General features: G+C 50.0%; 1 protein-coding gene across 2 annotated transcripts in view; it reads right to left on the reverse strand.

Annotated features, from left to right (window-relative positions):
• STX18 (syntaxin 18) overlaps nucleotides 1-27,515 on the reverse strand; it is a 123,144-nt gene that overhangs the window by 18,664 nt on the left and 76,965 nt on the right. For both annotated transcript variants that reach the window (XM_030314214.2, XM_030314215.1), the window contains 4 exons: nucleotides 22,355-22,470; nucleotides 20,528-20,605; nucleotides 20,297-20,363; nucleotides 5,764-5,879 (listed from right to left, as the gene is read on the reverse strand). In XM_030314214.2, coding sequence (XP_030170074.1) covers nucleotides 5,764-5,879; nucleotides 20,297-20,363; nucleotides 20,528-20,605; nucleotides 22,355-22,470 — 377 coding nt within the window. The remainder of the gene's footprint in view (nucleotides 1-5,763; nucleotides 5,880-20,296; nucleotides 20,364-20,527; nucleotides 20,606-22,354; nucleotides 22,471-27,515) is intronic.

Consider the following 27,515-nt stretch of genomic DNA (forward strand, 5'->3'; position numbering starts at 1 on the left):
TTTTTTTAGCAGTATTTTTTGATGAAGGTATGCACACTGTCCTTTTACGCGTATGCTGCTGCACACAGAACAGACCCCACAAAGTGTACGCATGACTTTCATACGCACTGGGAAGCCAACAGTTTCCTCTGACTCCCTTCCGTGTGGTGGTCTGGAACCGAATCCACGGTGACTCTGAGGTGTGCCTGTATCTGCGTAGTCGTCCTGGTGGGTGTGAGATGGCATCTCGTTGTGGTTTTGATGTCCATTTCCCTGAGGACCAACGATGTGCATCTTTTCATGTGCATTGGCCACCTGTATGTCTTCCTTGGAGAAATTTCTGTTCAGATCCTCTGCCCGCTTTTAATTTATCATCTTGTTGTTGGGTCTAAAGCATCCTTTGTACATTCTGGACGCAGACCCTTTATCAGGTGTGGGATCCACACACACCTGCTCCCACTCTATGGGCGATCTTTTCACTTTCTAGCTTTACTGCCCGTCGAAGCAGCAGAAAAGGGTTTCACTTTGACGAGAGCCCATTTGTTCAGCTTTTCCTGTTGCCACTTGTGCTTTGGGTGTCCTGTCCTCAGTAATCCTTGGTCAGATCTGAGGTCGGGAAGATTCAGCCCAAAGAGCTTTTAGGTCCCAGATCCGTTTAGGTTTTTGGTCTGTTTTGAGTTAACTTTTGTATAAGGTGAGGTTAAGTGTGGAGCCGCCCTTGTGCGTGTGGTTGTCCCCTGCTCCCGGCACCACCTGAAGGGACTGCTCCCGCCCCAGTGAGGCGTCTTGGCCCGCCTGTCGGAAATCGGCTGGCCGCACATACACGGTTTTAGTTCTGGACTCTCAGTTCAATCCCGCTGCTCTGTACACCTATCCTATACGTACCCTGTGTTACTGCTGCTGTTGTGAGTTCTGAAGTTGGGAAGTGTGAGTCCTCTTACGTGTTCCTTTTCAAGGCTGTTCTGGCTATCTTGAGTTCCTCGTACATCCCTCATGGATTTCAGAATTGACCTGTTCATTTCTACAGAGAAGCCAGCTGGCACTCTGATGAAGAATGCACTAAAACTGTAGATCAATTTGGGGTATACTGACACGGTCTTGGGAAGTTTTTCCATTTATTTGGGTCATCTTTAATTTCTTTCAACAATGTTTTATAATTTTCAAAGTAGAAGTTTTACACTGTGGCTGAATTTACTCCCTAAGTACTTTATTCCTTTTGATGCTATAAGGGAATTGTTGCCTCTTAAATTTCATTTTCAGATTGTTCACTGAGAATATATAAAAATTAAACTGATTTTTGTGTATTGGTTTTGTATCCTGCAACCTGGACAAACCAATTTACTACTTTATTTTGGTAGATGCCTTAAAATTTTCTGCATACAAGATCAGGTAGCTGGTGAATAGAAAAAACTCCCTTTCTAATCTACATTTTAATTTCATTTGGTATCTGGGCAAATCTAATTGACACCCAGTGCTAAATCTGAAGGAAGGATACAGCCCAGTCCTTGGTGTTGAGCAATGGATCCACACGCTAATGTAAGATGTGCGGTTTGGTAAGCTAGCTCACATAATGCTCACAACAAACCACAAGAAAGTGCAGACTCAGAGTTTAAATAAATTGTCCAGGTCATAGCCCAGGACAGAGGCCAGGCAGTGAAACCAGCCTAGTCTGTAAGCCCTTCCATGACACCATGCTGCAGCCATGTTTTTTTCTCTTCCCCTGCAAACAGGAACTAGACAAAGGTGGGCTACAGTATGCTAATAGCTTTCTTTTGGCAAAAAACAATACGAAGTATTTAGAAATCTGTTATATACGCAGGGATTTATACATACAGTACATTGTGTACATTTTTAATAAGAGCCAGTTCAGATATTATTATTCCTTGGGATTCCATGTAACCAAGGAAGAGAGGCCTGCATAACAAGCATCACCAAATGACCTTGAAGGAAAGGGTAGCCTGTGGAGTTGAGGGGACAGTGAGGCTGAGCCAGCAGAAGCAGGCAGATGCCAGGCTGAAGGGGAAAAGGGAGGAGAGGACTGGCCATAGGGCAGCTCAGAAAGACATCCCAAGACCAAGACGGGAGTGGGGGAGTGTCTCAACACACAAGGAGAGCAGTAAGCAAAGGCAGCACCAATGACAACCTCACACCCTCCCCCCCTGTACCCCTGAAAGGTAGGTATCATCACTCCCATTTTATTTTATTTTTATTTTTTTTTTTTCAACGTTTATTTATTTTTGGGACAGAGAGAGACAGAGCATGAACGGGGGAGGGGCAGAGAGAGAGGGAGACACAGAATCGGAAACAGGCTCCAGGCTCTGAGCCATCAGCCCAGAGCCCGACGCGGGGCTCGAACTCACGGACCGCGAGATCGTGACCTGGCTGAAGTCGGAACATCACTCCCATTTTAAAGATGGGGGAGCTGGTGGGGCACCTGGATGGCTCAGTCGGTTAAGGGTCCTACTTCAGTTCGGGTCATGATCTCACAGTTCGTGGGTTTGAGCCCCGCGTCGGGCTCTGTGCTGAAAGCTCAGAGCCTGGAACCTGCTCTGGATTCTGTGTCTCCCTCTCTCTCTGCCCCTCCCCCACTCACGCCCTGTCTCTCTGTCTCTCAAAAATAAATAAAAAGTTAAAAAAAATTATTTTATCTTTTTTTTTTTAATTTTTTTTTAACATTTATTTATTTTTGAGACAGAGAGAGACAGAGCATGAACGGGGGAGGGGCAGAGAGAGAGGGAGACACAGAATCTGAAACAGGCTCCAGGCTCTGAGCTGTCAGCACAGAGCCCGACGTGGGGCTCGAACTCACGAACCATGAGATCATGACCTGAGCCGAAGTCGGACACTCAACCGACTGAGCCACCCAGGCGCCCTAAAAAAAAATTATTTTTTTAAATGGGGGAGCTGGTGCCCAGAAGTGTCAGTAGGTGTTGGAGCTGGGATCACGATGCCCCAGAAGAGACAGTCTTCAAACCATTCTGGGTCCTAAGCAGGGGTCAGAAGCTAAACTGGAGAGTTTTCCCATTTTAATATATGGTGGGCTAATAACTCGTGATAACTTGTGATTATAAAACAAAAAATGCTGACTTTACAATAAAAATATAAACTGTGAGGGAGTGTTCTTTTACTCTGACCGTTTACTTTCTACTGCCCAGAGGCATTAGTTCCTTTTACATGAGGAAACACTTCCACAGCAACTAAAGGCAATCAGCCTTTCAAATCACCTCCCTCCCTCCCCGTCTTCCTCCGCTTTCTTCAACGAAGACTTACTGACTTCCTCGGTGTCAGGCACTGTTCTGGGTGCCAGCGTGAGAACAGTGAACAAAACACAGACATCCCTGTCCTCGTGGGAGCTACGTTTTAGTAGGAGAGACAGGTCCTGAAGAATATAAATGACTGCAACAAACAGAAGGCTAGCGGTACGTGCCGGGGAGAAGGATAAAGCAGGGAAGACGGGAGGTGCTGGGAGGCCTCGGTCCTTCATCTTCCCTTGACCCATCCTCCTTCTGGGGGGACCCCAGCCTCAGGGGATCGGTGCTGCCTACAGACCTGTCCCCTGAGCTCTAGACTCATAAACCCAACTCCCGACCAACCTCTCTGCCAAGCATCTCAAAGTCAACGAGCCCCACACTGAGCTCCTGATCAAACCCATCTCCGCATCTCAGGGAAGGACAGCAAACCTCTCCCTCGTCAAAACCGCCACAGCCTTCCTCCACCCCTCCTGCCTCTCACGTCTACGTACAGGAAGCGATTTCTGTGGCTCTACTTTCAGAACGAACCCAGAGCTCCACCGCGTCCCCCCACTCCCCTGCCACCATGTGTGTGTGCTCACCAGTACCTTGTTCCGGGTGACTGCGGCAGGCTCTTAACGTCACTGTTTCTCTTCAACAGAGCAACCACAGGGGCCCTGCTCACACCGGGTTTGACAGTGCTCTGTGCAAACCTCCCCACAGCTTCCCACCTCCTTCAGAGTCAAACCCACAGTCCCCAGGGCACTTGGGTGGCCCAGGCAGTTGAGTGTCCGACGTCGGCTCAGGTCGTGATCTCACGGTTTGTGAGTTCGAGCCCCACGTCAGGCTCTGTGCTGACAGCCCAGAGCCTGGAGACTGCTTTGGATTTCATTTCTCCCTCCCTCTCTGCGCCTCCCCTGCTCACGCTGTCTCTCTCTCAAAAATAAACCAACATTAAAAAAAAAAAAAATTAAGAAAAAAAAACGTAACACAGTCCTCGACTCCGTGACTTTGGTGCCCGGGTATTTCCCGGCTGGGTGGCCCCCTGCCCTCTCCCTTGCTCTCCAGGCTGCTCCCCCACCACGAGGCAGGCCCCCGTCTTGGGGCCTCTGCACTTCCAATGTCCTCTGCCTGTGACACTCTCCCCCCAGGAGACACGGGGCTCGCTCCTCACTGCCCTTGGGTCTCTACTGAAATAGCAAGGTCTCTGACCTCTCTGACAGGCCCAATCCCTCCTGTTACCCGGCTCCGCGAGGGCAGACTGGCTGCATCTCTTCACGTGAGATCTACCCTCAGCTGGGCCCCAAGAATCTGCACTGGCTTCTCCCCACTCTCGTCAGCCCCAACAATACTTCTTGAATGAATGAATGATTAAACGAGTATGCCGTGTCTGGTTTGAGTAAATGCAAACACGGTATCCCTGTGTATTGTCTTAGGAAGGGCAGGCCCCGTTAGTTCACGCGTGATGTCGGGGCTCTCCCTCGTTAGGGACCAGTGGACACGGGGGTGTGCAAAGCCTCTGGCCCTCGGGGTCAAGGCAGCCACCAGAGAGGATGGGCTCGGGCTCTACAAAGAGTGACTCAGGTGCTGCCCCTTCCTTGGTTTCTCGGTTTCCTCACACATACATGACGACAGCACCACCTCAAAGACCCAAGGAGACTCGACCTGTTGATGCCCCAGCAGGAACCCAGCACAGTGAAGGGGCTGGCGAGACACCAGTCTCCCTGCCCCCCGACACGGTTCCCAACCACGGAAAGGGCCTCCGGCATCTTTCAGGCGCTCATTCCTACGCTGCATTCTGAATCCCCTCTCTTGTAAAAAGCAGGGAATAAATCAGATGGGGAGGCATATAAATCCTGGGTGCACCATTTATGAGCTTTTCAGTTTCCCAGCCTCTCGGAGCCTTTCAGAAGCCTCATCTGAGAAACAGGTCCATGAAACGCATTCCAGAGGCCTGCTCTAAGGGTGGCGGTGATGTCCGCAAAGATTCAGGGCAGTGCCTGGCATCTGGGAGACGTGCGGTAAATGAGAGCCACTGTGACAATACGGAAGAGGGGACTGACTCTCGGCCCCTGGATCACCAGCATCCCGGGATTCACGCAAAGCAAAATTCCACGGCCGCCACACCTGAGATACAGCAAACCAGGCACACGCTGTCCACACACGGCGGCCAGGCAGGGTCACCGCTAACAGTATGCCGAGATCACGGGGACGGCGCAGCACGTGGGTGCCGGGGCCCCTGAGACTGCCGTGCACTATTCCTCGGGCAGAGAGCTCTTCTTTTCTTCCTGGTTCTCAGTCTCCAGTCCCCACCCTCGTGGTGCACCACAACTCAGGCCCCTTCCCCGGACCCCGCCAGCTCCCAGGTGACTGCAGCAGCCCCCTGTGCCGGCCCGACAGTCACTAGCTCCAACCGGGACAGAAGAGAGCTGGCCCTTCTGTGTTTCCCTCGCTTTATGCAAATGCAAACACCACAAGCTGTCTAGGACTGTGTTCCTTCTTTGTCTGCTTTGTATTTGTGCCAACGTGTCATAAGGAAGATTCTGATGCATACCTGGATATTCTTCAGTGACAGGTTTTTCTTCAGAGTCTTGCGAAGGACTCCGTGAAACTTTCTCAGAAGACACGGATGCCCTGGTCTTTGTCCTTGGTTCCGGTTCCAGCTTAGATCTAAATAAATAATTAGCAATCACATAAGTTGCTTCTACAAGATTCTGTCCTGACAACACAGGCAGTCACACGTGACCCCCGCACACTTCTTCTGTGCTCTCCGCCAGAGAGCAGAGTTGCTAACCAGCGGCCATCCCAGTGCACCTCCCGCGGGACACTCACTACAAGGTGCCAGCGTCACTGCCTGCACGGGGTGGGGGTGGGGGGGGGCGAGTGCAGTCAACAGACGAAGGAGAGGACGCACAACCCTGCCCCACAGACCGACACCACACCCAACAGCTGCGTGGCAAAAGCTGACTGTTCAATCCAGGAGCTGGCTGTCTCCCACCAATGCAAAAGTGTGGCTAAATACATACACATGCACACACGGGCACACACGTTATGTAGTACGTGTAAGTAATTCTTAGAAGAGTTAACTATAAAAGCACAAGTCTTTAAATATCCACCGGATGGAAGCGACTGGTCTCAGGAGCCACGGCCTCTGCACGTGGCAGCCGCCCCAGGGCTTCCCCTGTGGCCGCACGGCCTCACCCGGGGGCCAGGCTTCATCGCACTCACCCAGAGAGGCCTTCTCCGACCCTGTGATCTCAGACAGGCTCCCCCACGTCCCCCCTGTGCCACAGCCCTTGTCTTCACAGCGGCCACCGGTCTGGAATGGCCCAGTTCATTTGTTTACTGCCTGCCCCACTCCCCAGGGGTGTGTGCTCTCGGAGCAGGGGTCTGGGCCGTAAGCCGTGGTTGCTTCACAGCCCAAGGTCCCAGATGAGTACCCGGGATTCAGTGTTTAAGAAATACAGCTTGTGGGCGCCTGAGTGGCTTAGGTGGTTGAGCATCCAACTTTGGCTCAGGTCATGACCTTGTGGTTCGTTGGTTCGAGCCCCACACCAGGCTCACTGCTGTCAGCGTGCAGCCTGCTTCGGATCCTCTGTCCCCCTCTCTTCTGCCCCTTCCTCAATTGCACACCCTCGCTCAAAAATAAACATTAAAAAAAAAAAAAAAAGGAAATACGGGTTGCCTGAATGGATACCTTACAACGGTCAGTAATGAGCTAGTAAGAGAAAAAACTTGATTATGAAACAAGCCTTGTAATAGCTTCACTGGAATCCACACAGCACTACGGCAATGACAGGCGGACTGCCAGAATGATCTATGAGGAGTTCTGTATGACCAGCCAGAAAGCATATAAATAAAAAGAACAATGTAAATATGTGTAAGCATGATCTTGCCAATGCCAGCTAACATTTACTGAGGGCTTATTATGTACGGGGCATTTTTCTAAGTATGCTGTGTGGACACACTTACTGAATGCCATACGTCCCCATGAGGTAGGTAATGGTATTAATGACCTTTTTACAGAGGAGGAAACCGAGGTATATGGCAGTTAGGAAACTCTCCCAGGTCACACGGTCAGTAAATGGCTGGGCCGGAGCGTGACCTCAGGGAACCTGCCTCCAAGGCCACGCTCCTAACAACTCCATCACGAGGATCCTACCCATCAGGACCCATGAGAAGGACTTGTGGTCAAGCGAATTGAGGAAGCTGGGTGGCTATTTTATTGGATGGGTATTTTACTGTACACATTTTCAGTCTTTAATATCCTAATATACATTGTGAATTTCCCAAAAGGACGTCTCTTCCAAAAAACCTGGCTGCAGAGACCATTTTCATGGAGTTTTGGGAAAAGACAAGGGTTCTGAGAAAAGCTGTTTAGGAGCTGCTCTGCTACAACATTCATAAAAGAATTCTCAAAAACAGCAGTAGTATCAACCGTCCTAAACATCCAGCTACTACGGCTGGGAAACAAATCACCCTAAAGCTCAGTGCCTCGAAACAGCAATAATCGGTACCGTCCATCAGCTTGCCTGGGGCCACAAATGTGGGAGTGGCTCGGCGGGGCGGTTCCAAGTCCCGGTCCTTCACGGGGCGCAGCCCGACAGCAGCTGGGTCTGCGTCACCCAAAGGCTTGCCAGAGGCTGGCGGGTTCATCGGGACGAGGCTCCCTCACAAGGCTCCACTGCAGGTGGGTGCCGGCCCGGAGCCGCGTCTCCCTGTCAGGGGCCACGTTGTCTCCCCAGCGCAAGGAGCGTCTGAGCCAATGGCAGAAGCAGCAGTGCCTTTTATAATAGCCGCAGGAGTCACACCGTCATTTCTGTCCTACACCACGGCCCAGGCAGTGACGATGGTCCACTCGGGCTCAAGGAGAGGGACACGGACCTCACATCTCCCTCTCAATGGAGCAGTGGCGAAGTCCATTTTAGTAAGACCATGTGGGATGCGATGTTTGGATGCAGCCACCTTTGGAAAATCTATCGGCTATTCTAAGCATCAAATACACACAGAGACATATCCATCACAGCACGGCTTGTAGTAACAAAACGATGGCTTAAATGTTCGTCAAAAAGTGCCAGGCTTACGGTGAGAAGATTCAGGGGGGAAAAGACCCCATTTGCAATAGCCAAAACAGTAGGTAAACAACTAACAATGACAACAAGTATCACAGCATAAACTGAACAAGAAAAGCCCAAAGCCCAAGTGTGAAAAACTAAAAGATTTTCTTCAAAGATATAAAAATATCCTATAACAAATGGAAAGAGATATCATGTTCTTGGATTGGAAAAAGAAATATCATAGAGATGTCAGTTCTCGTGGAATTTAAGAAACAAAACAGATGAACATGGGTGATGGGAAGAGAGAGGCGAAGATCAAACAGACTCTCAACTATGGAGAACAAACTGAGGGTTGCTGGAGTGGAGGTGGGGGTGAGGACGGGGGGAGGACAGGGGGAATGGGTTACACAGGTGATGGGGATTAAGGAGGGCACTTCTGATGAGCACCAGGTGTTATATGCAAGTGCTGAATCACTGAATTCTACACCTGAAACTAACAATACACTGTATGTAAACTGGGATTTATTTAATGTTTATTTGTTTTTGGTGGGGGTGGGGGGAGAGGGGGAGAGAGAGAAGAGAGAGAATCCCAAGCAGGATCCACGTTGTCAGTGCAGAACCCAACGCGGGGCTTGATGACTAACTGCAATTTAAATAAAAACTGGAAACAAACACAAATAAATAAATAACAAATTTATTTTAGCCATAAAAAAAAGATGTCAGTTCTCCCTAAGTTAATTTATAAATGTAATCATACCGATCCGAATAGAAATATCAGCAGGTTCCCCTCCCCCATCCTGAAGCCAGACCAAATCAATTATGAAATTCACTCGGAAACATGCAAGGATGTTAGGAAAAACTGTAAATAAATATCGAACTGTACTTAGTGACAGAGCTGCTGATGCTCACAACTCCCTGTCAGAGACATGAAGAAGGTAAGAGGACTAAGCACCGTGCAGTAAAACGTAAAGGGTAAGATTGACGGCAGGTAGGTGGTGTTCACTGTAAACTCAACTGTGCTATAGACGTGAGAATGTTTCCAGCAAAACGTGCCCAGAAAAACCCTACACGAGAGAGCGGTATCAGGGCCTGGAAAGGCTGACAAACCACTGACAGAAAATTCAAAAAGAGGCTCGAATGTATGTAGCACACGATACAAGCTTAGTCAGGGGGCTGAAGGATCAGAGTTTCCTCACTTTGCGCACCAAGATCAAGTCCAAACGCACAAGTGATACAGACATAATAAATCGTACACGAGGGAGAAACACACGGGTGAATGCTTCTCTAAGCTAGGTGTGGAAAAAAGTTTGTATGACTCAAAATCCAGAAGCAAGAAGGGAAAAAATGATGAATTTAACCACATAAAAATTTTTTGATATATTTTTTTGCCCGGCAAAAACACACCAGAAGTGGTGGGGGATGCCGACAGCAGGGGATGTGAGTGAGCGGGACCAGGGAGGGGTGCACGGAGCCTCCCTGTACTTTCGGCTCAATTTTGCTATGAACCCAAAACTGTTAAACATATGAAAAGATGCTTGCTCTCACTCAAAATAAGATAATGCATGCGGCGCCTGGGTGCCTCAGTTGGTTAAGGGTTCGACTCTTGATTTTGGCTCAGGTCATGCGTGATCTCATGCTTGTGGGATCAAGCCCCGAGTTGGGCTCTGTGCTGAGTGTAGAGCCTGCTTAACATTCATTCTCCCTCCCTCTCTCTCTCTCTCTCTCTCCCTCTGCCCCTCCTCCACTCATACACACATGCAGGCACTCTCTCTCAAAAAAATGTATTAAATATATTAAAATTAAAATATATTAAAATTTAACATTAAAATATATTAAAAACATATTTTAAAAAGATCACACATATTAAAAACTACACCAGGACATAATTTCTTGCTCTGGAAGACTGGCAAAAAATCACAAGACTAGCGGGTTGGTCAGTTTGTGGAGAAACAGACACTTTCACAGACTGATGGGTACGAATGCCAAATGGTGTTAAGTTCCATGGAGGGAAATGTGGTAACATCTAGTGATGTATATGGGGGCACCCGGGCAGCTCAGCTGGTTGAGCGTCTGACTTCAGCTCAGGTCGTGATCTTGCAGTTCGTGAGTCTGGGTCCTACATGGGCTCGCTGTTATCAGCGCAGGGCCCGCTTCCAAACTTCTGCACCCCGCTCTGTCTCTGCCCCTCCCCTGCTTGTTCTCTCTCTCTCTCTCTCAACTAAATAAAACATTTAAAAAAAAATTTACAGACCTATTACTCTCTAATGCAACAATCTCACTTGTGTGAATCTATCCCAAAGACACAGCAACAATATGAAACGGTTTGTACAAGGCCATTCATTGTAACAATTATGTAATTCAACTGTAGTACAGTCAAAGCCTGGAAAGAATCCGAACGCCCATCGCTGTGGCACTGGCTGTATCACCTTGGGAGTGCTACGCCGACGTGGAAAGACATCACGAAAACGTGTGCACGCACAGCTGTGGGGCAAAGCACACAAGAGGAAGAACTGTGCGCAGGAGAGAACGTCCTGCACCTGCTAAGATGCTGACAGAAAACCCACAGCTCACCGCATACTTTGTGGTGAGGGACTCCATGTTTCTCCCTAAAATGAGAAGGCCAGGATACAGTAGACCTGAACACCAGTGGACAGAGAACAATTACAGACTTTGTGAGTTTCTGGTATGGAAACCCAGCAAAGACATTATAAGAAAGGAAAACTAGACAAACGCCATCACGAACATAAATGTACATCTCCTTAACAAAATATAAGCGAACCGAATTTAATAATATATAAACACAACCATGCATCATGACCAAGGGGGGTTTACCCCAGGTATGCAAAGTTGGGTTTCACATTTTTAAATCAACGTAATACACTACATTAAAAGAAAAGAAGAAAACCACAATATCATCTCATTAGATGCAGAAAGAGCATTTGAAAAATTCAAGATCCCTTCAAGATAAAAACCGTTCACAAACTAGGACTAGGAGGTGTGCAGGAAAAGGTTGACTCAGCAGGTTTGGGGTGTGCCAACTCTGCCCATTAGAAAGAAGCTGGCCCTGGACCAGTTCCTGGAAGAAAAGCTCCATGCTCCTGGAATATCCTGCCTGATAAGCAATGTTTTTGTATACCTGGAGCCTTGGACCACACCAGAGAGTTTACGCCAACCATGTGATCCCTGATGGGGGCCTCGGACCAGACTGTGCGGACCTGACCTCTGGAGGGACTGGAGACGGAGTAACGAAGGTCGGCTATTTGGGTGCTCCGTGCCTACGTGACTGACTCCCGGTGAAAACCCTGCGTGTCAAGGCTCTAGCGAGCTTCCCCGGTTGACAATACTCCGTACGTGTTGCCAGACATCACACATTTTCATTGCCGGGAGAATTAGGTGCGGTTTTCAGAGGACAACTGGAAGCTTCATCTAGGTTTCTCCGGGACTCTGTCTTACATGCCTGTTATTTAGCCTTGCTGCTTTTAATCTGTATGCTTTAACCATGAGTCCAGCAGCATTTCTAGGAGTCCTCCTAGCAAATCACAGAACCAGAGGGGAGTCTTGGGAACGCGTGACAAAGAAGGGCATTTCCTTAACCTGATATAGAGCAGCTATATCAGAATATATCAGAATACCTACAGCTAGCATCGTAGTAAATCCTTGCCCCTTAAACAGACAAGGCAAGGATGGCCATTCTACTTTTTTTTTTTAAGTTTACTTGAGGGAGAGAAAGAACACGAGCAAAGTAGGGGCAGAGAGAGGGGGAGAGAGAATCCCAAGCAGGCGCCGTGCTGTCAGCACAGAGCCCGGTGTGGGGCTCGGTCTCATGAACAGTGAGATCATGACCTGAGCCGAAATCAAATCAGGAGTCAGATGCTGAACCGACGGAGCCCCCCAGGGGCTCCCCAGTTCTGACTACTTCTGTTCAACGTGGTACCTTCTACTGGCTTGTATGCAAATGCCGAGTATGCAAATGCAGAGTATGCAAATGCTGAGCACACTGCACAGCATAAGCCAAGAGCTGCACAAGCTGGCTGTTCCTACCACCCTAACTACCACCGCGACGGCTATCATGACCGCGTAGTAAGAAAAGGCAGAGTGGTTTCATAAAGAAAACGTCTTGTGCAATCCCAAGGCTACATGCACTTTTTCTTCTACCAAGGTGCAGACCAGAAGAACAGAAGAAACCAGCTGACACAATCCATCAACAGTTTTAAAACTCCGGGGGAGGGGCCACCCCTCTCTAGTCTGCGCAAGGGACCCAGTGCGGCCTCCGACTGCTGGCCCAGCCAGGGCTGGTCTTCCAGGTCGGTGTTGTGGGGGAAGTGCGGGATGATTTAAGGAGGCCCGACAGACCGGCAGGGGAGAGGGTGGGGAGGAGGGTGGTAGCCGCATGTGTGAGCGATGGGCGGCCTTCTCCTCGGCGGTTTGCTCAGCAGCGCCAACCTGCCGCCCTTCTAAGAAGACCCTCTAGGCCGACAGGCTCCACAAGTCCCCCGGCGGTCAGAGACACGGTCCTTACCTCACTGTCTGGCTGACCGAGAAAGGTACATTTAGAAATGGGGTTTGGAGAGGAGAGGGAGCTTGAATTCTAGCCTGCCGCTTATTAGCAGTGTGACCATTTTCTCCCCAATCCTCTTTGAGTTTTGTTCATCTGCAAGATGGAGAAGACAGCGCCTTCTAAAAGTGTTCTCGCCAAGACTGGGACCATCCGCGAGGCCGTACCCAGCGCCTTCTAAAAGTGTTCTCGCCAAGACTGGGACCATCCGCGAGGCCGTACCCAGCAGGGGAGGCCGGCACACAATCGATACGCTCCTGGCTACTCTTCTAAGTGCTGGACCTCAGTTGCCTTATCTGTAAAGTGGCTTTCAGTAGCTTTCGTTCCAACCCAAAGAAACAGATCTTCATCCTGGTTTTCCCCTCCTCATGTCTGTGACAATGAGAAACCTGGCTTCCAGAAGTAATATCGCACCTCAAAGCTGTTGCAAAGGCTAAATGAAACAGTAGATGAGAAAAGTACCATGTAAAATGTAAGTATTTTACAAATTCCTTCTACTGCCAACTCCGAGCGTAGAAATTACGAGGGGCTTCGCAGAGCAGTCACTTGGGCGCACTCTTGAGAGAGGAGTGATATTCTGCCAAGCACGTAAGGGCACAAGGGTATGGAGGCACAGGGAAGCCAGCAGTGGGACCTCTGGGTCAAGGACGGCCCTGCCCTCTGGAGAACTATTTGGCTATTTAATAAAGAATTCTTTTATACTCCCAGAGCCGTGGGTGAGAGTTCCAGCTGCTGCACACACACCCCCGCCCCCAACACCTGTCACTTTTATTTTGGCTATTCTAATAAATGTGACAAGGGATCTCGTAGGCTTTTATTTTGTCGCGAAACAATCACATGCACAAAAATCTTGAGTACAAAGAACGCTTTCTCCTGAACCATCAGACAGTAAATTGCCAACCTGATGCCCTTTTCCCTCTGAGTATTTCAGGATTCCCTGAAAACAAGAGCATTCTTTGATACAACCAGAATATAACCATCAAAAATCGGGAATTTCACGTCGACACGTGACTTCCAGCCTTTCCCTGGACCCCATTCTAACTGGACTGTCTCGCAGACATCCTTTAGAACGAAATCACACAGTGCATCCAGTGGTCATTTTTTGCTAGGCTCCTCTGGTGTAAACAGTTCTTCAGTCTTTCCCCGAGTTTCATGACCTTGAGACACAATAACGTGCCAGCTATCCTCTAAGAAGCCCCTCAGCTTGCCTTTGTCTGCTGTTCCCCACGGTTGGAGACAGATTATGCATCTTTGGCATAAAAGAGTGACACTCATCTACGTTCTCCCCAGGGCCTCCTAGCAGGTTGTCCCAGATTTCCCTCCCTCACTTTGTTAAGGTGGTGGCTGCCAGGCTTCCCCACTGCGGAAGTTACCCTTCCCCCTTTGTAAGTCTGAGTACTGGGGGAAGGAGTGCTTTGATGCGATGGAGTTATCAATGCCAAACCTTCAATGCACTCACTTACGGATTCCTATCTAGATGGATGCAAGATGTCATATTTTATTCAGGTTATCTTCTGCTACTAGCATTGATTTGATGCTCAAACTGTCTCAAATTTGGCCAGTCGAAGCCCCTTCAAACTGTCCTTTTCCCATGTCCCCATCATCCTCTGAGCCCTTCCCTGCTGCCTGCTATGACAAAGGTTCCAGGCTCATTTTATACTTTTCCCTCCTCTGGCCCCAGACGGAGCCATTTCTGCAAGGAGCTCTGGTTCCTGGAAGCTGAAATTGCTACTTAGAAGCCAAGATCTGGGGCGCCTGGGTGGCGCAGTCGGTTAAGCGTCCAACTTCAGCCAGGTCACGTTCTCGCGGTCCGTGAGTTCGAGCCCCGCGTCGGGCTCTGGGCTGATGGCTCAGAGCCTGGAGCCTGTTTCCGATTCTGTGTCTCCCTCTCTCTCTGCCCCTCCCCCGTTCATGCTCTGTCTCTCTCTGTCCCAAAAATAAATAAAAAACGTTGAAAAAAAAAAATTTAAAAAAAAAAAAAAAAAAAAAGAAGCCAAGATCTGAATGCTAAGTATGCTTATGGCTACTGGGGTGTCCCTGCTTCCAGGCCATTTGCACACCTACACACACATACTCACTTAACAACCATAGTTAGTTCTGCATCTATCTGTGCAAACTGCAAACCATGAGTTCACATCCGTACCTTTCATTCCAATCTAACACCACAGGGTTCATTCTGGTTTTATCCCTTTCACTTCCCGGAATGTGCAAAACCGGCTTCCATCATCCTTATGTATTCACTTGTTTGACCAATCCTCCTATTATATAACCAAGGAGTCATCTCCACTGCCACTCTTCCCCCACAAGGGCGCACCCCCCCCCCCAACTCAGGCTCAGGACCTGACCTACCCTTCCGAGCTGTGGCCCCCACCGCTTTACACACCCACCTGACGCGGCCCCACCCCGGGGCTGCAGGACTGAATTGTTGAGGAAGAGGGCTTAACTGACTTTTAAATAAAGGGCTCTGGGAATGTCTGTGATCCTTTGTGTGGAGAGTATGCTAATGTGCCAGTTTTCAATTTAAAATGAATAAAAGATTACAATGCAGTAGACAAAGCTGAGAGCCCTTTTCTTTTTTTTTTTTTAACAGTGATAAAAACAGATCTCATTATACACAGAATGTCTCTTGCAATCCTCAGGGAAATTACAAATTAACTAGTTGAAGGCACTTTGAAAAAAGCAATTTTTAAAAAGTCATCAGAATGATCAGTTTATACCCCATGATTTATTTAAATTGATTTCTCTAACTGAAGGCTGCTCATTTCCTAACTGCAATCAACACAGTTTCCACCTGGCCAACATCTGTTTCCAAATCCCTTATTTGAAAATCTTGGGATTCTATTTAAAATCTGAGAAAAACAGGGGTGCCTGGGTAGCTTAGTCATTTGAGCATCCAACTCTTGATTTCAGCTCAGGTCATGATGATGGAGCCCCACGCACGCTGGGCCTACGTGACATATTTCCATTCATTCATTTTCTTTCCCTCCCTCTCTCTCTCTCTCTTTCTCTCTCTCTCGCCCCCTTCCCTCCCTCCCTCCCTCCCTCTGCAGCCTCACTCTTTCTCAAAAAACAAAAACAAAAAAAATTTTTGAGAAGAGCAGAAAGAGGGAGAGAAACAGATTTTTCAGTTTTGAAACAAGAAAACGTGTGGAACAACTTCTTGCCCTTATACAAAAGTTAGAGAAAAGTGATCAATGTTCCAGAGTTAAGTATGGCTCTTACACTTCTTTTCTGCCCCCAACAAAGGCTCTAGGTAGAAAAAAGATATTTTCAGTATCGTTCCATCATTTCAAAAGTGACTTTCAGACGAAGGTATCTCCTCTGGCACAGGCACCGTGCGCTCCCACAGCAGGAGAACCTCACGCCACCTTGAGCAAGTCATCTCCACACCCACACAGGTATCTACTGGGCACCAAGCCAGGGCCGCACAAAGGGGGCTCCGCAGACCAGCACCAGGCTACCGACTGTTTGCTACTGGTCTGCTGCAAGACGAGGATAAAAACACAGAGTAAACATACAGAGACATTTACGGCGATCTGACGTTGCCCCTTCATCAGAAACACATCCTGCTCATCAGTTCAGCTCAAACTATGGTGGCAGGGTCGCCCGCGCCCCAAGCTGTGAACCCGACCTGCGCAGCGGAATACACCTCCATCCACGATGGATGGCAAAGAACAAACAACAACAAAAAAGCGGTCCTTCACCTCAGAAAGCCTGTTGTAAGCCAGGGGTCGGCACGCTTTTTCTGTAAAGGGCCAGATGGTAAATTATTTCAGGCTTTGTGGAACATACATGATCTCTATCTCGTATTTGTTTTTTTTCTTTTGCTGTACAGTTGCCAGGGGAATGGAAGAAAAAAGTCACATTTAACAAGGGTGCTACCCTTCTAAGAAAACAGTCATAGACAGGGAACTGCAGAAAGGTCAGCTGAGACTACTTCTGGCTACGTGAGCAAACATCTCATCCAAGTAAGTGCCCTTTGATAGGAGAGATTAGTGTGCCATCACCTTGTCTGAAAAAAATACCAGCATAGAGTATCTTTTATCCTATACTATGACAGATTGAAAACAAGCAGTTCCTTAACTAATAAATAGGCTTTACTTTTGCCTAGAACGAAAGAAACATGATAGTAACAACACTGCCATAAAACATGAGCCCTTGGGTTTTTCGAATCCGTTTTATGAGAATGATTTTTATCAATAACCATCACCAATCAAAACAAAATAATACAAAAGCAAAGTTCCCACGGATCTGACTTGACGATTAAAAACCCTCACAGTCAACTTATCTTCAGGCACCCTGTCACTCTTTCACTCGAGAGCCCTCAGTGAGTGGCCTCCCCAGGCCAGGCCAGGCATGGTGCCACGTAATGGGCTCGGGTGGTGCGACGGCAGCCCTCCGAGAGCATGTGGGTTACACGGGCCATGACGGTGAGCAGGGGACCCACACAGAAAGGAGCCACCAGCACGGCCTGCGGGAGCCAGGAAGTCTCTGGAGAGCAAGCAGCATCCTAACTGGGGCTGGAAGGATAAATCAGTTTGCTTGCCAAAGGAGGGAAGGGAGGAGGGACAGAAGATGTAGGGTTCCGTGAAAGGCGTTCTGGGCAGAGAAGTCAGCGAGCATTAAGGCATGAGGGCTTCAAAGCGCAAGGCCTCTTCAGAACACAGACGGAGTCACGTATGGTCAGAGCAGAGATCCACAGGGACCGACCAAGAGGCAAAGGCCGCTGTCCAATCACGAGCCTTGAATGCCATGCTACGAAGCTCTGCTTTGGTAAGACATGGGGAGTAAGAGAGTGGTAAAATTTCATGTATGTTTTGGGCAATGTCTTCTGGGACAAGGTGAGGAAAGAACTAGAAGGAGTCTGGACTACACTGTGAGGGTCACACAGTTATTTCCCTCAAGGTCTTTTGCTCAAAGTAACTGGCACAGGGCAGCTATCCGGCAGGAGACGAGGCTGTACTTGACTTGTGGAAATGAGAACAACTCCCATCTGACTGACGTTAATTGGTCAAAACCTCCGCTGAGAACCAAGAACTGAGGCGGCGGCAGCAAAAGCCCGTTCTCACTTGACCCGGGGTGCCTGTTGAGTCTCAAGTGCCGGGGTCCGCTTGGCTGGGGAAGCAGAAACGGGCGCCTCTCCGGCTGGTGGCTGGGAGGCAGAGTGACCGCCACCCCGTGTGGACGGTAAGTCACACGCGGCCAGAGCCCACTCTTCTTCTTCAGGGCCGGCTCTGGGCACCCCTCTGCCCACACCCCTCCCCAAGCCTGGACTGCCTGCCTTCTCTGTCGTCCCTTTCTGGGATCCAACACAAAGCCTGCTGAGAAATCCGCCACGTTGCCCCGGTGTTCAAACCTTGCTGCGGCTGTGGGGGGCGGGGCAAGTCACCCAGATTCCCCGGGCCTCAATTTCCTCTACAAAACCAGATGCTCATACTTAATATTAACAGGGAGGATCAAATGTCGGGGATCAGATGAAATAAGCTGACACACTGGTAAGGACGCGGTAAACGCTTCACCGGAGGTAATAGTCCAAACGAACACATGCGAACGCTTGCCCTACATACATCGATGCATTTTGTTCTCACAACCCACCAACGTAGGTATTTTGAATTTCTCCACTTTACGAGTGAGGAAACGAAGGCGTAGAGAAGTCAAGCAATCGTCCCAAAGTCACGCAGCCGGTAAGTGGCAGAGGAGGGACAGGAACACAGGCTGTCTGGCATAGAGTCTGAGCTCTGAGGCACGATGCTGTGCTACTCGGCACCGTTTCCCCTTCTGAACTTGCTAATTAGTTATGAGACATCCTGATGAAACTGGCTACCTTTTCATGTTTCCATAGCAAGCAGCCTGAGTCTTAGCTCCTTGAGGGCAGACTCACTCTCTCTCTCTCTCTCTCTCTCTCTCTCTCTCTCCCCCTCTCTCCTTGCCTCTCCTCATTGCCTTGTGTAATAAACAAGTAATTATTTGCCGACAGGTAACACATTAACGTATCCACTTAGTATCCCCTGCAAATGCTTCCACTTGTTGGCATTTACAATTTCAAATGCGTCCTACCAGCGTGGGGACAAGTATCCGTGCAGGCCCGAGACTGCTCTCTGGAAAGACCTGTGCGCAGGCTCAGCCCTGGGCTGGTGTCTGGGAACTGGGACTTTGGAAGGGTTCCCGCAACTCTAACTGCTAAGAGTGGCTCCCTGTGCTTGAAACGTTGTGCAAACAGTGTGGTTCATGCGGAACACGGGCTTTCCTTCTGGGAGTCTGGAATTTTGGTAAGTGCCAAGCAGAAGGCGCCTTTGTGAGCAGCCCCCCAGTAAAATCCCTGGGCCAGTGAGCTTCTAATAAGCTTCCCCAGTGGCCAGTTCACACAAGCGGTCACAGGTCACATCCTGTGTGACTCCACTGGAGGGGACCCTTAGAAGCCTGTTCCTGGCTTGCTCTGCACCTCGCCTGGGTGCCCTTTCCCTTCGCCGTCTGCCCCATGCCCTCTCACCGCAGCAGATCTCGGCCCTGAGTCCCACAGGCCTTGCTAGTGCAGCACCGAACCGGGGCTGGCGCTGGGGGTCTCGACACAATCGGAATTAAGAAAAGCTGCCGCCCAATAGTACGTACTGTTACCTTCTGAAAGAACACCCTCCAGTCTTCTCAAGACCAGTTCAGAAGTGGTCAAGAATCGAAGCCCGGACCTTCGCTCCTCGCTCATTTAAGAACCCTGTCTCAGGCTGGGCAGCTGGAGGGGAAGCAGTCTTGAGTCCCTGTGCCCCACAAGCCGGCACGTGCTCCTCCAGGGAGGACAGCTCGGGGGACAGACACGTGCCACGGGAGATACCGAAGCGTGGCTCTGCTGCTTCCTGGCTGTGTGGCCTTGGGCAAGTCATTTAACCTGCTGGGGCTCTAATGTCCTCACCTGCCAAAGAGGGTTCGTGACAGCGCCCGGCACCGAGCGGGTGCCTTGTTAGAAGGGAGGTGCGTGCCGCGGGTGAGCTGGGGGGGGGGGGGGGCTCACTGGCTGCTGCGCCCCAGCTCCGGCCTCAGGAAAACACTCTGAGAGACCACGAGGAGCGGCATGGGGGAGGTGGCGGGGAAGGGGGGCGCAAAGAGAAAGAGGTGAGATGGCTAAAACCGCGCCAGCCTCACAGGGTTATCTACACAGGATGGGCGTGAGTGTGAATTCTGAACCACACAGCCTGGGCTCGAACCGCAGAGCTGCTACCTCCTGAGTTCCCCACAGCCGCCCCACAGTGGCTGCCCCGTCCGGAAATCGGGGATAACAACAGTACCTGCCCCGTAGGGCAGCTGCGAGCTAGCGACGAATCTGGTACCATGCCCAGCACAGAGTCAGGGCTCAGTAAGGCCTGGCTATGGCATTTTCCGAGGACACCCGAGCTCCGTACATTGTAAAGCATGAAGACTTCACAAACGTCCGTTGTCGTTATTACTATTATTAATTACGGAACACCAACAGAGACAATACTTACAGTCTCTTCTTATCCACCACTCGCTTAACTCGGATGGCTCTTTGTTCTGAGTAAAGTTTACAAACTCCTGTTGTAGGGAAAACACCAGAACAGAGACCATTTAAAACCGCTTGTCAGGCAAGGGTGTCACGAAACATAATGAGACACTATGGTCTTCAGCTAGCAAAGCTACATCTTGCATCACGTCTATCGTGCAATGCCACATTTGACCCTTAAGATAAAATGAAATACTTTTCAAGTAATCTTCAATGAAATCCAAAACGGCACTCCTGTGCTCCTTCACTTGCTGGGAGTGTATCTCCTTGTGGGCTGGAACAGAAAAGGACAACAGTCAGGTCTCTGTATTCAATTACACCGGAGAACAATTCATCAGCTTCCTTAGAACAGTTTCTCTATTGAAAGTATTTTTAAAAATACGGCTATAAAACAAGCCTTCTGTCAAGTGCCATTCCATTTGTAAAAGAGTAAGATTTACTGGGCTTCGCACGAGCAAAAGATTAAACCTGTAGAAAAACTACAGTCAAAGAATTTATGGTTTATTACAGCACGCAGGGCTCGTACTCGATGTGGCTCACTTCTGGAGAGCTGACCCCGTTTGTACTGACAGCATCCAAGGCTCAAGCTGACCTTCAAGGAACATGTTTAAATCAAACCCAAACCACACACCAGCCGGCCGGTCGGTGCTGTTTTCCAGCTTGGAATGCTCCGTCCTCCCCCTCTGCCATTCACGTTCCAACGGCCCCTTAGACCTGGAGGTAAGCCTTCCTTCTCAAGGAAACCTTCCTGGACTGTCTTAGCCACAAGGATGCCCGGCTTCTGCAACTATCACGTTGTCTTCGAGTCCATGCCATCCATTGTGGCAGGACAGCTCCCACTCACTGGGACACCGGGTGCCTGCGGCGGGCAGGCCCTCTGGCAGCACTTAGCATATATTACTGCTAATCCCAAAGGCACTTTGGAGCTCTGTTGTACACACAAAGAAACTGCCACGGTTCAGTCAACAAGAAGCCCAAGCTCACACGGTTTGGTACCTAATTGCTGATTTTATTCACAATCATGTATTTTCTAGGTGATTTCAATGAATGTACAGGCCCTTAGGGGGACAGGACATGAATCACGTTTTTATTATACGGCTGCGTAACCAGAGATTCCCCTGAGCGATTCAGCGGATCCATGAGACTGCACACAAAATCTTGGGTGTACGTGTATTTCTCGGGCAAGAATGCCCATAGCTGTCGTCAGACTCCAATGGCCCTTCAGGGCTGTGATGGAAGCTTCCCAGGTAGAAGTCAGTGTCAAGAACACAGCAGCCATCTGCCCACTCTGAACTTTGGGCTATTTCACGCAATCTGTATCCGTCTAAGCACGCTACGAAAGAATCCAGGAGGATATACGATTTGGGAAGCTATCTCACTGCCTCGATAAAAGTGAAACATCAGTGGAAGCAAGTGACTAATAACCCAAGGGCCAACTACGGCTCTAAGCATGGGCTGAATTCAACTGAATTCTCGTAACAACCCAAAGAGATACGCCCTGGCACTGTCTCCATTTTATAGACAAAGAAACTGAGGCCTAAGGCGGTTAAGTGACTTGCCAAAGCGGCCTGGGCAGAATGTGGTGGGGCTGGGGTGGGCACATCAGCCCCCCCAGCTCCACAGCCCTCCTCTTCGGCACGACAGTTGGATCCCAAAGTCCAATACTACAGCTAGAGCGCGGAGATGACCCTCTTCCGTCCTCGTCCACGTGCCTCGACCACGGCCCCCTGAACGCCACACACAACACAGGCGCACACACACCATCCGTCCGCTGTGCCCCGGCACCCTTACGAAATGTTTGGTTGTGCCCGGAGAGGTCCTTGCTACCCCCTCCCCGACCCGCGTAACCCGAACCACGGCCTCTTCCCTACTTTTAACGGCTTAGGTTAACACGCTGATCAAGAAAAGAAGAATTTTAAAGTCCCGAAACCTACACTTGAGCAGGGACACAAGACAGAGCGTCAGCCGGCTGTGTGCACGAGCCTCGTCCGATCAGTCGCGCTGGCGGCTCAGAGCACCTCACCTTGTGTTCGCAGTTGCTGAATCGCTTCAGAGCAGGTCCTCATGAACGTCTGAGCGTCCTGGTCTATCTGGTCTCGCTCTGTGTCTGTCATCCTCCCGTACTCAGACATGATGTGGCTAAAAAGAGAAAAAAAAAAAAAAGGTGGGGAGGGGAGACAAAATGTTAGAGCAGCAGCAAATGACCGCCACTGCTGTGTGGACGGGGCGGGAAGGGAAGAGAGAGCTTCCCTGCGGACGTGGCGTTTACGCTGAGACCGGAGGTGGGGAAGAGGAACCGACCAGGCTGTGAGGTGGGAGAGACGGGCCAAATAGCGGAGCCAACACCGGCGAAGGCCGCTAGGTAGGCAGAGCTTCCTGCAGAGACCCACCTGCAGCCGCCAGTCCGGCCAGGGCGAGGCGAGCAGGCCTTGGCAGGCATGTGGGCTCTCGCTTTAAGAACAGGGGCAGCTACTGAAGGCTTTCCCGTAACACGAGGGCAGAAGTCCACGAACGTCAGGAGGCCTGTGCCGTGGAGGCCCTGCGGGTGCGTGTGAAAAGCTGTCAGGCTGCCGTCTTTCCACACGCCGTCTCGGAAACTCACAATTAAAGGGCTTTCAGACCATTTCATTTCCCCCTGATAGTAAGTTACAAACCTCAAACGTGACTGAGCTGGCGAGGGCGCTCGCCTGCGATAACGCAGCGCCGTGAAACTCAAAACGTTGTAATTCTAGTACCTCGCTCGTCTTCCTAAGAGCCGGGCAGGGGTGGCAGCATTATTATTAACACTCGAATGAAACACTAGAGACATTATCACTGAATTTAGGGTCACAAAATATCAGGTCAAAAGGGACCTCGGATAATGTGCAGACTCAGTTCATTCCGTCCCCATCCGCTAGCCCTGCCAGCCACTCATCCTCACCGGGGATAAAACACCAAGTCCCGATCGGCCCGGCCTGACGTGTGACCTACTTCCTGACACTCACCCTCCTGCCCTGCACCCCGCCTGCACCGGCTGCTTTGTTGCCCCCGAGCAACCACGCGCGCCCCCGACCCTGCGCGGCCTGCCACTTCCGCATCCGGCGGGTGGTCTCCCCGCAGCCGTGCACGCGCCTCCTCCGCATTCGGATCTCTGATCACAGCCGGCTTCCGTGACCACCCCCTGGCTCACCCCGGCACCGGCCCCTGTCACCGCTTCTCAGTGCCTGTGCTGGGGATTACGCTGCTGTCTCTGAGCTCCAGAGTCACCTTCTGCTCCGCTTTGTGACACAGGCTGGGACACTCCGGACCGCACTGCTCCTCCCCTGCCATCTCCTCCTCACCGGCTTCCTTGGCCTCACGCACTTACTTCTCCCCGAAGTAGTGACGTCTCTCTCCTCCCAGGAGAACGTCAGCTTCACGAAAGCGGGGATTTCATCTTTTTCCTTTCTGTTTCCCCAAGACCTAAAACGGTGTCCCACACACGGTAGCTGAACAGGTAGTTTTGCGCCAGACTCTACTCTCAACGCCTTACGCGTATTTCGGTTACTTATTTGATCCTGGCGATTCATCCATTCGCTCACTTTTATACTAAACCCCACAGGCTGGCACTGCGGCAGGGGTCAGGGGTCCAAAGCTGAACAAGGCTTATTTCTGATCCCCGCACGGGGCAGGCACCAGGCCACAGGTACCTGGGGAGGAGGAAGGGGCACGAGAAACTGCGCTGGATGGTGTTGGTCTGCAAGTGGACAGTGGGGCCCAAGGCGGGAGAGGTCAGTTTGCGCAGGGCGGTGCCAGGCGGGCACGGCGGGGGACACTCCCACAGGGGACGGCGAAAAAGACCTGCTACAAATCCCCAGCCCGCGGGTCAGTGCCCGGATCACCACACGACAGACGGTCTACGCGAGGCTAATCTGAGTGTGGAAGGGAAAACAGGAGTACACCGGGCGGTCCCCACAAACTGAGCGTCCACGCTATGGGGCTCTCGGGGCCTCAAGTCGCTGCAGGGACACGCGCACGGTCGGTGTCTCCACAGTGAATGTAGAGCAATGTCGACACTATTTCTCAAAGGAACACGGACAGTGTTTCGATAAATACACGTTCACTTAAAACTGTGCTGAACCTGCAACAGCTACTTCTCCAGAATCGATAGGTTTCCCCCCAAACACAACGACCACACAAATACTCCATCCGCTGTCAGCTGCAGAGGAGCCCTTGGGATACAGAGGTTGGGGCCTGCTGGTGCAGTCACGGGAGGATGTGGTTTTTTTTTTTTTTTTTTTTATTCTAGAGAAAGAGAGAGTGAGCACACAAGCAGGGGACAGGGTGCAGAGACAGAGAGAGAGAGAGAGAGAGAGAGAGAGAGAGAGAGAATCTTAAGCAGGCTCCATGGTCAGCACAGAGCCCAATGTGGGGCTCAATCCCACGACCCGGGGATCACGACCTGAGCCAAGATCAGGAATTAGATCCTCAACCGGCTGAGCCACCCAGGTGCCCAAGGAAGATGTTAAACAGAGGAATCTGCACTTCGTGCGGGGCCCTCTGCGGTGTCTGGCCTGGAGGCAGATGAGAGCAGAACCGGGTGGCCTGGTCATGGCTATGGGAAGACATGAAGAGACCCCGGGCTGAGGCCACGTTGGTGGGGAGGAGGCACAGCAGGTCTGAGAAAGACCGAACAGGCCGAGGACTGACTGGACGTGCAGAGATGCGACGAAGCCCAGGGCGCCCAGCACAGCAGGCATGGGGTGGGGGGTGGGGGGGGAGACAGATGTTTAGGCGGCACGCAGACCTGAGGACATGACAGGTGAGGACACAGAGCCAACATGGAAGAAAGTTCAAACTCCTATTTCTCTGTGATAATTTAAAAAGAGCACCAGCTACATAATGGCCATTTGAAACATGTCCGTCAAAAGTGATGAAGGCTTGCTGGTGCCACATTAAGTATCACAGTAACAAAATTATTACTATTTTGAAAAGGTTAACTATCTGGCAAATAAATTCCAAAAAATATATATTCTTATAGGACACGTATATGGAAATTCATCAAACTTTAATTTTATTTACTTCCTTTATGAGGTACAGCGGGGTAATTTCATTACAGACCTCAATTTACCGAAATATTAGATTCAATGAAAGGAAACCATGTTAGGTATATAGGTCTGGACTAGTCAATTTACTTCAGGGGGAAAGGAGGAAGAAACTGGGAAGTTTATTTACAGGTTTAGAAATCTAAAAGAATATATGTATTTTTTTAAATTATTTGCTTGATCTGTATGTTAAAAAGGGGCAAGTTCAAAATCACAGAATACCGCTGGCACTCTGCCCATTACTTTAATATGCAGTTAAATGCTTCCTGAGGGTAAGGAAGAGAGAGAAGAGTGTAAATGATTTTCTACTCTGTTTCAAAGGTTACTGGAAAGGTACGGACAAACGTTAAAGGCTACAGTCTTATTTTTTCTATAAATATTACATAGGAGCAAGTACAGAACCCTGTCCACAGTATATGCCCAACAGACGGCACGGAATTACCCCGTTAATGTCTGGGCTTCAGATGTGAACACAGACCCTGCTCTCAGTAAACTACATCATGATGGGCAACATCGACGGGCTCACATATATGCTCGCACATCACAAAGGCGAACGGTTATGTAACGCCTTCTGCGCATGAATACAACTCATTGTGTTAAGTGCTTCGCATATGTTTCCCCATTTATTTCTCAAAACTCTACGAGGTGGGAACTATTACACTTTTCATTTTACACACGAAGCAACTGAGGCACAGAGGGGTTAAGTAACTTGCCAAAGTCACCCAACTAGTAATTAGCAGGGCTGGAATTTGAACCAAGGCATCCTGGCTCTTAACCACCACCCAGGGGGTCTCTCGTGTCACAAAAGGGAAGAGTTCAGAAGACAGGACGCTTTTGGGGCGCCTGGGTGGCGCAGTCGGTTAAGCGTCCGACTTCAGCCAGGTCACGATCTCGCGGTCCGTGAGTTCGAGCCCCGCGTCGGGCTCTGGGCTGACGGCTCAGAGCCTGGAGCCTGTTTCCGATTCTGTGTCTCCCTCTCTCTCTGCCCCTCCCCTGTTCATGCTCTGTCTCTCTCTGTCCCAAAAATAAATAAACGTTGAAAAAAAAAATTAAAAAAAAAAAAAAAAGAAGACAGGACGCTTTTTTCCCACTAGTTGATGGGGAGGAAGGCAATCTATGAACCAAATCTTGAAAGGCAGGATGTGGCCATGGGGAGACCAGAGTGGACACTCTTACTAAGTAACAGGATGGAATCAGGAGAGAGCGAGCCTATCTGGAGAACAGTCAGCGGTTCGATTTGGCCAGAGCACAGAACAGGTAGAGCTACGAGCTCTCAGTGGGTCTCCAGTGACAGCGGAAGGAGCTGCATTCTGTAGCCCATCGAAAGGCTCAGCCTCGTGAAGATCAATGCGGCAGTATCTCATTAGATGGAATAGAGGGGGAAGATCAGTCAACGGGTTATCGAAACTAGACAGAGAATCCTGCCTTATTCATCTCCGTCTCCCTACGCTGTGTAAGAGGCAGGTGCTAGTACATTTCTGCTGGGCTGAAATTTAAGAAAGGGGCACCGGGCAGGGCGTGGGTGATGGCAGGGACTGGGAAGAGGTGACGGATCTGAGACATAAAGCTGTCAGGGACGGAAGAGATGTTGGAGGCACAGCCTCATCAGCTCCGGGGATCTGAGGCCTGGGTGAGCAGCAGACATTAGTAGAAAACACAGAGGAGTGAAAGAGCTGGAAGTAAGGAAGAAAGAAACCGCCATTAAGGCTCGTCCTTATAATGCAGTTGAAAAGGACAGAAGTACTGATCTGGAGACCAAATGTTCCATGACTGACACTTTGTTTTGAAAAAAGGAACCAGGGCAAATGGGCTTTTAGAATCATTTGATGATAAAATCTGAGGAAACTAAAGGAGATTTTAAGTAACAAAGGACGGCTTTCTGAAGTTCTATGCTCTTGTTTTAAGGAAAAGGGAAAAGTCACTGTGACATTCAGTATCGTGGCCACAGACTGCGGCAGGCCGGAGGCCACAAGCCACGGCCGACCAACTGAAAGGGCAGAAGACATGGTGCCATCTAGACACTGCGGGAACAGGCCGCTTTCCCGTGACGGGCACTCAAAAACCACCTGCTTGCCCGGGTCTTGTCGAACTGATCTGACCATTTTAATCCTAACCTCCAGA

This window comes from Lynx canadensis, chromosome B1, assembly GCF_007474595.2.
Source record: "Lynx canadensis isolate LIC74 chromosome B1, mLynCan4.pri.v2, whole genome shotgun sequence".
NCBI classification, from domain to species: Eukaryota; Metazoa; Chordata; class Mammalia; order Carnivora; family Felidae; genus Lynx; species Lynx canadensis.